Source organism: Pogoniulus pusillus, chromosome 10 (assembly GCF_015220805.1).
Source record: "Pogoniulus pusillus isolate bPogPus1 chromosome 10, bPogPus1.pri, whole genome shotgun sequence".
Lineage (NCBI taxonomy): Eukaryota > Metazoa > Chordata > Aves > Piciformes > Lybiidae > Pogoniulus > Pogoniulus pusillus.
Genome location: NC_087273.1, coordinates 29,075,820 through 29,085,815, shown reverse-complemented (window position 1 = coordinate 29,085,815; position 9,996 = coordinate 29,075,820). Strand labels below are relative to the sequence as shown.

Below are 9,996 nucleotides of genomic sequence, written 5' to 3'. Positions count from 1 at the left end.
AGCTGCCGGTGGTGCAGCTCGGCGGTGCAGCGCTCCGCGCGCTCGGCACGGCTCGTCTCTGCACAGCTCAGCGCGGTGCAGCAGGAGCGCGGCGCACACACTGGGGCGGAGGGGGGGGGGGGGGTCAGTAGCGTCAGGCTCCCATGGCGTCACTATTGACGTTTCGCATTCCAGCCGCTCTATGGAGAGGCCGCTAGGGCTCCTCTCACATAAATGACGTTCAGAGAGAGGGAGCGGGAGAGCAGCTCAGAGAGGCGCCTCCGTCGCCTCTCTCCGCGCAGGCACAAGCGCACCCCGGGACACTCGCGCCGGGAACACCGGCGCAGGTCCCAGCCCGGCACCCACTGCACACACACATACAAAGGCACATCGCGGCGGCGGCTCGGCATCCCTCGCCCGCTCGCCCGCTTTCTCCCTCCCTCTCTTCCTCCGCCTGGGGACGGACTCCTAGCTTCTCAGGCTTTTGCAATCCTTTTCCATGCCTCGGGATATCGCACCCTCCGGACCTGCAGCCGCCCGGAGCCTCTGGGGTTTTGTGTCTCGGGTCCCACCGCTGGACAGCGCCTACATGCGCCTTTAAGGAAGCGGGCACCTACAAACTAGATGTAAAGACGGAACCTCCACAGCAATCCAGTACGTATACGAAAGAGCGGGAGCGGATGAGGGAAAGGGATAACGCGACGTGTGCCCACTCAGGGAAAGTTGTGCCGCCGGGTTAGATGCTGAGGAGACGGCGGCGGCGGGCGATGCGGTTCAGCCGACGCGCTGCCGTGCCGGGCTCTCGCAGAAACTTTTCCCTCTCCTTCCTCTCCTACCCCTACCCACCCCCTCTCCTTCCTGCTCTTCTCCCCGTGGCTGCTCATTTGCTGCTCAGCTTCCGAGCCTCCCCGCTGGGCTCAGCAACCCCTGCCGTGCCCGGGGCACCGCCGCCCCTCACAAACGGGAGGGCTGTGGTTGAGAGGAGCGGGAGCCGGAGCCGGTGGTAGTAAGGTATTTCTGCTAGTTGTTGTCATGGAAATGATGCTGCCGGCGGCAGCAGGGAGTTTACAGCGCCGGTGATGAATGGCAGTAATTTGTCTCCTTCCTTTAAATGCGCTTGGGAAATAGGTGGGTTTGTTTGCACAAGTTCGAGCTGTCTAATAGGGACGGCCGGGGCAGGTTGATCTAATCTCACTTTGGGAGAGACCAGCTCCCCTCGGCAGCCCGAAGGAGCTCGCCCCAGAGGTAATTGCTGGAGTGTGACAGATTGTATTGAAATGAGACGCGATCTTTGCTCGGCACGTCTGCCCGGCATCTGCTCCTCGGAAATGTGCACTTTTCCTTTCGGAGGTCAGAAACGGTAACGAGCGGCTGCGGTGCCCCGGCACGGGCGGTGCGGTGTGGGGAGGCTGGGCTGGCCGCTACTGCCCCGCTCCTGCCTCTCGCTTTTGCCTTCTTCCCTCAGTAGCTGCCAAGGAACTTTTCAGTCTTGGATATAGGCGAGAACGCGCGGGCACTGGGTTGTGATACTGTGTCGGGACACGGTTATCGAGACGGCATTATCGCGATACTCTGTCCTGGCCGGAGATGCGGCTCGCCTTCATGTGGCCAGTTAGTAACCTTGTTATTTAACTTGCAATTTTTGGAGACGATGGATTCCATGCGAGGATATTTCCCTGGGAAAGAGCGGGAAACGCTGTATTCTGTAGGGGGGTTTGGTGTTTTGGGATCGGATATTTTTTTCCACCAGGAAGGACAAAAAAGAAAGAAAAGTTTGGGAATGAATCTCTAACTTTTACCCAAGCCGCTTCACTCGATTACATTCTTCGCCCTATTTTTCTCTCCTCCGTGGAGACCGTTGTATGCTGGAGTCAAGCCCCGGTAAAAAACAATGGACTAGACAAGACGGTTTCTTCGGAGGTGAATCTCACGCGAGCTCGTGGATACTTGACGGAGTGACCGTGCACCTCGGGGCAATCCCCCCCCTCCCCCCCAAAAACAAAAATTGCCAGCTAACCGGCGATGGAAATCGAGCTCGAAACTTTTTAATTCAATGGAGCTTTCCCCTCCGCGGTCCCTCCCGGGTAAATGAAGGTTTCGAAACTCGCCTGAAGAAGTCACAATCACAATGGAGTATTTCACGCTTTCCTCCTCGTATTACAGGGTGGGGAGGGGTGCCACTCGGGGCTGAATGTAAAGTGCACGGAGGAAGAAAAGAGCTTTGACAAGGGTAGTTATTTCCTCCTAATTTACAGCCCTTACGGCTCTGCGCTCCTGGCTCGAGCGGCTGCAGTCCGGAGGGGTGTTGCATGGTTAAAAGCGCAGCGAGTGTCTCTAGGTAACCGGCGGCTCGGGGGGTGGAGAGGAGCCTTAGGGCGCTCCGCGCTGAGCGGGAAGCCGCAGGATCTCGGGAGGGAACAAAACCCTCGGGAAGAGAAAAGGATGAGCTGACAGTCACTTAAACATCCTGAGAGCTGGGCGGGGGGGAGAAGATCAAATGTGAGAGGCGCAGGGAAAGCAAAAGAAAGACTAGGAGCAGGAGAAGAGTCGGCGGGGAGCGGCTCCCATAGGCAGGGGCAGGCGTCGCCGCGCATTCCCCGCGGAGCTCCCGGCAGTGCTGGCAGCGCTGGGCGGGCCGGGACAGAGTGCTTCTTCGGGGCGGGGGCACGCAGCGAGGCAGCGCTCCCTTCCCCGCGCTCGCGGTGGTGGCCGCGGGCTGTCCCGCGGGGTCGGAGCTGCCGCAGACAGGATCCCTCTCAAGTCCCCTTGCACAGAAACTTCCAGCCTGCTTCCTCACGGTCCCTCTCCAGCACCCCGCCCCTGCAAAAAAAAGTTCACGCGGGGGAGTGGACGCACGGAGATGCTGCCCCGCTTGCTGTAGTCACCTCGCCTAGGGCTTTCTTCTTGCCTTCCCCACGCTCCCTGCTCGGAGAACAAACCGGTGGCTCCGCTGTCCCAGCCGGGTGGTTTCTGCCTTTTGTGTAACTGAGGGAGCGGGAGCTAGCAGAGGTGCGCTCCCCGCCCAGCTCTCCCATCCCACCCGTAAAGGAGAGGCTGAGGCTTGCCGTGCGAGCTTGGGGCAAGATCCCCGTCCCCCTGAGACGTTCGGCCAGGGACGAGACGCGGGGTGGGGGGGCGGGTTCCTCTGTGCCCCGCCGGGTCCTGCCGCTCCTGACTCTACCCTTCTTCTCCCGCCGCCGCCGGCGCACAGAACCCGGGTCGGAAGAGCGCCCCCCGCCAAGGCCAGGCCCCAGACCCGCCTCCGCAGAGAGGTCCCAGCCGGCACCCACCTCGCCGCCGCCGCCTGCCGCCGCTGCCGCTTCCGTCCGCACCTCCAGCCCCACCATTCAGCGCACAAGATACCCACCAGGTAAATGCCGCTCTGCTGGCACCCCCCCGGGGAGAGCAGGGTGAGCATATCTGCGTGCGTGAGAGCTCCTGCCGCGGGCCCTGCCCTTCCAAACCCTTTTGTCATCATCGGTCCCTGACGTCCCATAGAAGGGTCGCAGAGCGTTTGGAACCCAGAAGGATCTGGGGCAGCGTTTCACAGGGCTTTTAGCGATGCCGTGCCAGGGCGCGTGGATGTTGCGAGCACCCATCCGAAGACGTGCCAGATTTGAGGGGAAAATGGGTGGGATGTTGGTGTCCCAGCGAGGAGCACGGGTTGCTTGGCGTTCCTCACGTCAAGCTCTCGCAAAGACAGCAGAATAACAAGGGAATCGGAGAGTGTCCCTGCCCTGATGCTTTTAACTCATTCATTTGGGCTTTGATGACAGGTTGCTCTTTAATACATCACCTAGGGGACTTTTTTTTTAATGTTATTTGTGGTAAAGAATAAAAAAATCTCAGTTTATGTACTGTAAGGATAATTAATATTAGTGGCTTAAGTGGAAAAGAAGGGGATAGAATAAGACAAGGGCACTGGCAAAGGGCAAGGTAGGAGGACTCTCACGGAGCCAGGAGAGAGCAGACCTTTAGGTTAAGGATATTATTTTCTGTCCTCAGGTTGGACTTTTTAGACTTCACTTTATGCAGAATCCAGTAGCATAACCCTCTTATGCTCAGAAAAATGCAGAAAAAAACCCTCATAATGATCTGTTTCCTAGAACTCCTGCTCATTTCTGAGCTAGCAAATAAAAAGCCTTTTTCCTTCCTGGGGCTGTGTATCAACACATCCACTCGTGACATTATCTGTCCACTTGCTTAGCTCTATTTCTCAGGCAGTTCTCTGTGAGGGTGCTTAGAAGGAATTTCTTTCCCTTTTTATTTGATTAAGCACTGATTACTATGTTTTAACAGACGGTCCTTAGACTAACAAATGATAGTAAATAAGACTTGCCATGAAAATCGTGTGCATGGAATGGCATGGACAGAAATTGATAGGAAAAAAGAGAAGCATAGGAAAATACATAAATAACATTGGGAGGCAAGGCTCCTGAAAGAGTCACTCTGCCTTTTTCTTTAAACACTCGGATTTACAAGCAGGAAGATCTTAATTTCAGAAAAGAGTGCTGGGGTTTTTTTTTCTGGTTTTAATGTTTTCTGGAGCAGAAGAAAGACCTGAATGGTTTATGACAGTAGGATAATTGAAATCTGGTGCTGCTTAGCTTAAACCTGTCTATCTGCAGAGTGGTCAGGAAAGAATTAAAAGTTGATTTAACACATATTATTTGAATTCCTGCATGTCAGGCTAAAGTGAAGGGAGATCCTAAAATAGGGAGGAAAACCTCGTTATTTTTAACACTTTTTTTTTTGTCTGCTGTTTGCTTATATGTATATATATATATATATATATACATTGTTTCTCAGGTGCTTTTGGAATGCAAAATGACCACAATTAAGAAGAGATGAACAACACTTAAATTTGATACAAACTTTCTCCATTTTTTTTTTCTCTTCATAAGAGAATTTATACTAACCTATGCATTCTATCCCTCTGTTGTGGAACTGAAACACCCCACACACTTTTAGTTTGAGTTGCAAATACTAGACTAGAATCTCTCAGTGTCTCGTCAGAAAACCTCAAACGGATTGCAGAACTGGGTCCATTATTTTCTGAGAGCAGTGAAGGAAATAATAGACAAGTAGGAATAGTAAAAGAAAAAAAACAAGAACAAATTTTAATATCCAGCCACTGTGTTGCTTCAACCATCCCAGCTACCAGTGAACCACATTTAACTTTTATGACTAATAGATAAAAGCAATTTTATTAGCAGCCTCAACCTTGGTTTCCCATAAAAACAGGAACAGAAATACCACAGACATTTTCTCTTACATTTTTACAAATTTAAGGATAGGTTAACCACCTACTTTTTTTTTTTCAGGAGAGTGTTCTACCACAGATAAGCCTTAAAGCTACTAGTCAGACAGTGACCTTAGATTATTAGCTGACCAGAAAAGCCCAAAGGCCCATAGTTGACTAAGCAAAATTGATGTCTGCGAGTCCTAAGTATCAAACACTGCAATTTGAGTTGTCCCTCTGACATGCACTGCAGATACTGTTTCTCTTAAAGTAAATATAATTTTTAATATTATGCATTTCATAATCTCATTTACCCTTCATGAAAATTTTATGGCACGGTTGCATGCATACAGAGATAGATTTAGAGCCATAAACTGTTTTCATTCTGCTTATCTAATTCTCATTGACACCTATGTATATTAAGCAGTAGATGTAGGGCAGCTGGAAGATGGATCCTTCTCTCACTGACACTGGTATGAATTTGAGTTGTTCCCGTGGCTACATGAGAACAGGCTCCCTAATACCTAATGCTTAGTCAATCCCCTGTATTTCTCGTTCAGAGGCAAGACTCGAGGCTAATTTACGTGTCCCCTGTGCAGGCAGGAATGGGAGTCGAGTGTCTGGCTGAGCTCTGTGAAATGCAGGAAAGCTTCTAGGGAAGAAGTTCATGAGGGCCTGGGCTACAGCCTCAGCGTGCTGGCCTGTTGTTAATGTCCCCCTTTCCCCTTACAGATATGCCCTGTGTGCAAGCGCAGTATAGTCCTTCACCGCCCGGTTCAAATTATGCAGCCCAGACCTATGCGTATGGCTCGGAGTACAGCTCGGAGATCATGAACCCTGACTATACCAAGCTCACCATGGACCTGAGCAGTACTGAAATCACTGCCACTGCCACCACCTCCCTTCCCAGCTTCAGCACCTTTATGGAGGGTTACTCTGGCAGCTATGAGCTCAAGCCTTCCTGCATCTACCAAATGCAAACCTCCTCCTCTGGCCAGAGGCCCCTCATAAAGATGGAAGACACCCGGCTTTCCCCGTACCAGCCCTCACTGCCACCCTCCACGGATGAGGGGATGCCCAGCACTTCCATGTACTTCAAGCAATCTCCACCCTCCACGCCCACCACGCCTGGCTTCCCCTCTCACCAGAGCCTGTGGGATGAGCCCCCATTGCAGCCAACACAGACCTGCCTGCCACCTGGCCACCTGATGGACACTGCCCCTATGAAGACCGTGCCTCCACGCTTCCCTCTTTTCCACTTCAAGCATTCACCGCCCCACACACCGGCCACAGCCACCCACATGTGCTACGACCCTGCCTCCCTGAGCCTGCCCCTGGGCTCTGACAGACCTGCCACCAGCCAGGCACCCATGGAGAGCCATTCCTATGGGCTTCACCTGGCCAAAAGACCAGCCACCTTAGCCTTCTCACCACTCGGCCTCAACGCAGCCACCTCCAGCCTGATGGGCGAGAGCAGTGGTGGTGGCAGCAGTGGCCTCCCATCTCCACCCAGCAGGAGCTCCTCATCTGGGGAAGGTACCTGCGCTGTCTGTGGAGATAATGCCGCCTGCCAGCACTATGGAGTACGGACATGTGAGGGCTGCAAGGGCTTTTTCAAGGTGAGAGTTTTGTGCTTTGTCCCCTCCCTGCTTTTCCCGTCCCTTGCTCCTTCCCCACCTGTCCTCACATGCTTTTAGTCCTCACCCGAGGGGTGTTGTGTCTCTGAGCCTCCTAATAGGGTAGGGTAGACACCCACTCAGAGCTTTTAAAGAAGGCCAAAGTAAGCCCTCCATAAGATAAAAAGACCCAGCAGTCTCATGAAAAATGGTTGTGGCAATGAGCTGGGCAAACCACATCTCTGGTCTGCCAGCATCCCTCAGCAGGGCATGGGTCATTCGTGTCTGAGCTGTAGACTGCATTTATTCTGTAGTGAAATGCATCTGGAATAAGTCCATCCTAGCTTTTACTTGGTCACTCATTCCAATTAAACCTCAGTTTTAAGTGAGAAAAGAAACCCTGAAATGGTAAAGTCCACTTGGCTTTGTAGTTAAAATCATCAGTGCCATTTGCTGTCCTGGGAGGATGTGGGTTTGGCACCAGGAGGAAGCTGGTTTCGCACACAGGACAAACCCAAGCATTTCTAGCTGCTTGCTGCCTTGTTGTTACTCTTCTGTTGAACAGCGAGTCCTCACCAGTAGAAGGCTGCTTGCAGAGCAGTAACCAGGCACTGCACAGGGTCCTGGTACCTGCTGTGTAACAGAGAAGGCTTTGCAGATGAAGGGCAGGAGCAGGAACAGCTTACACATGGCAGTTTTTGCAGTTGAAACTTTGTGATTACAATTTTTAAAACTAAATACTCCTTGTTCTTAGATTGGGGAGCTTGGTCATTTCCTTTCAAAAGACTGAGTTCAGATTCCACTGTTATTTTCAGAAATGGCTTGTTGAAGTGAAGAACTTGGCATGGACCTTGGTAGGATGGTTCTGGGCAGCAGGTTTAAGATTGAATAACGTTTGAGATTGATTTGGTATATTTCTTCCTGCAAAGATAGCAGCCGTGCCCCTGTTCTGGTAAAAGATACGATGGGAACAAAAGTAGTCCAAAAATAGTCAAGAGGAGGGCTTACCACAGTATTTATTGTAGGTGGAGCTGCTCATGTTACTTAATAATCCTCTGACAACATGGTAAAATACACATCTTCTGTGAAAGCTATTTGTTATTTAAATATAACTGGGAAAAGAAAGACTGATAACATGGAAATAGCAGTTCTTACAGGCCCAGTTCTGCTCCTGTGAAAATTAATAGCATATCCTTGAGTGGGAGCTGTAGCTAGAGCTTATTCTGCAAAATGAAACAGTTTTCAGCTCCAAAGCACAATAAACAGTATTTGCTGTGTCTCCTGTATTTTGGACATTGAGGCTGTTACTTGAAAAGGAGCCCAAATGGTGAAATAACATTTGTCCATTAATTTACCTGCAGCGAGAGATGTCATATTGAATGCTGCATTGATAGATTTGTTCTTATTCTGATATTTGCCCTAGTAATGGTTTTGGGCTTGGTTGGGTTTTGGTTTGGGATTTTTTTTTTGGTTGTTGTTGTTGTTGTTGGTTGGTTGGTTTTGGTTTTATTTTTTGTTGGTTTGTTGGGTGGTTTTTGGTGCTAATTTGTTGGTGCATCTTTGATTTTAAGTATAGAGACATATAATACATTTTCACACCAATATTTGTTATATTTTTCCAAGGCTTGCCAGGTCTTTGCAAATTTAAAATTTATTGTGTAGTTTTAGGATGATTTTTGAGTTAATTAAATCTATATAACTGCAGCATAATTTTGTCTGCTTTTTTTCCTAGGTCAGTTTAGCTTCCCTAAGACATTTAAGTGACCATATTATGTAGGGGCTTCTGGTATTTTTATTTTCTCCTTGATGATTTTAGGGGCCTAACCAAACCAGTTACTGTGGTATTTGTCTAACAATAATGATAGCAAGAGAAGTACATTGCAGATCATTTTGATTTTATTTTAATAAGGTCAGCAATAATCAAGGGAATGAACCAAGTAGAAAATTGTTCCCAAAGGGATATTAAAAGCGGAGATAATCTAATCCCCAAAGGTAGATGTGATGACCTGATAATTTCAGATATGATTTTATCATTCAAAGTTGCCTGTCTCCAGAGACTTGCTTCAGAACAATCCTAGATGATTTTCATTGTCAGCAGCTAACACTAATAAAATTGTTTTTCCTGCAGGCCAGTGTGTTAGGAAATTAATTTTATCTAATTATATGAATTGCACTGTCGCTTTTCATGTTGTAATTAAAACACATTTTGTCAGGTTCGAAGTTGTTCAGGAAACAATCAGTTGACTGTTCTTGTGTTGCATTTTTTTGCAGAGAACAGTTCAGAAAAATGCAAAATATGTTTGTTTGGCAAATAAAAACTGTCCAGTGGACAAGAGACGTCGTAACAGATGCCAGTACTGCCGGTTTCAGAAGTGTCTCAGTGTCGGCATGGTTAAAGAAGGTAAGGACTATTGCTATTATTATCCCAGACACCGAAATACTACGTTTAATGAATCTCTGTGTGAATGCGTGTGTGGACACGGATGTCTTTACAGAGAATTTTACATTGATAGGTTTCATAACTTACCCCAAAATATCTGCATTTGTGCAATAATGCATTGATTTTCTTCTTTTCACCCGTATTATCATATTTAGGCTTTAGACCCCAGAGTTCAAGAACGGCAAGGTCACAAGAAGATAATCTGACACTGGCCAAAATGTCTCCTGTATTAACTTTGAATGTTTCCCAATAATGCTGTTGGCTTCCCTCTGTTATCTCACCAAGGGCTGCACTCCATTGTGTACATTTTGGCATAGGACCTTGTTTCGTTCCCATAAGCTGATTGTAAATTTGCAATTAATTTAAAGCAGGATCAGCTCATTAGTCCCAGTTCTGCAAATAGTTAAGTACATGAGTAATGCTGTGAGCTGCCCCATTGCAAATACTGACATGGATAATGTAACCTGTATGGCATGACCATATTTTTTTCAAGCTTCAAGAAAACTACAATTACATTCAATGAATGATTACCATTTGAAGGTGCACCAATAGCAGGAACGTTAGAAGCTGTGTTTCATATTGAGTTTTCTTCCAGCATTAGAGTGTCTGTGTGTGTGCATGGGCACACATAATATGAGTATGCAGAAAAGAAGGCATGAACACCAGGAAAACAGCTGGGCTCTAAGTAATGAGCTACACTGCTGCATCATAGGTCAGAC

The 9,996-nt window shown here is 48.8% G+C and overlaps 1 protein-coding gene across 1 annotated transcript in view; it reads left to right on the top strand.

Moving 5' to 3' along the window:
- Positions 1 to 228: 228 nt before the first annotated feature.
- The window catches only part of NR4A3 (nuclear receptor subfamily 4 group A member 3), a 31,974-nt gene continuing 22,206 nt past the window's right edge, over positions 229 to 9,996 (top strand). Inside the window, exons 1-4 of the mRNA XM_064150092.1 lie at positions 229 to 633; positions 3,191 to 3,349; positions 5,954 to 6,840; positions 9,109 to 9,238. Of these exons, the coding sequence (XP_064006162.1) occupies positions 5,956 to 6,840; positions 9,109 to 9,238 (1,015 nt within the window). The 5' untranslated portion in view covers positions 229 to 633; positions 3,191 to 3,349; positions 5,954 to 5,955. The remainder of the gene's footprint in view (positions 634 to 3,190; positions 3,350 to 5,953; positions 6,841 to 9,108; positions 9,239 to 9,996) is intronic.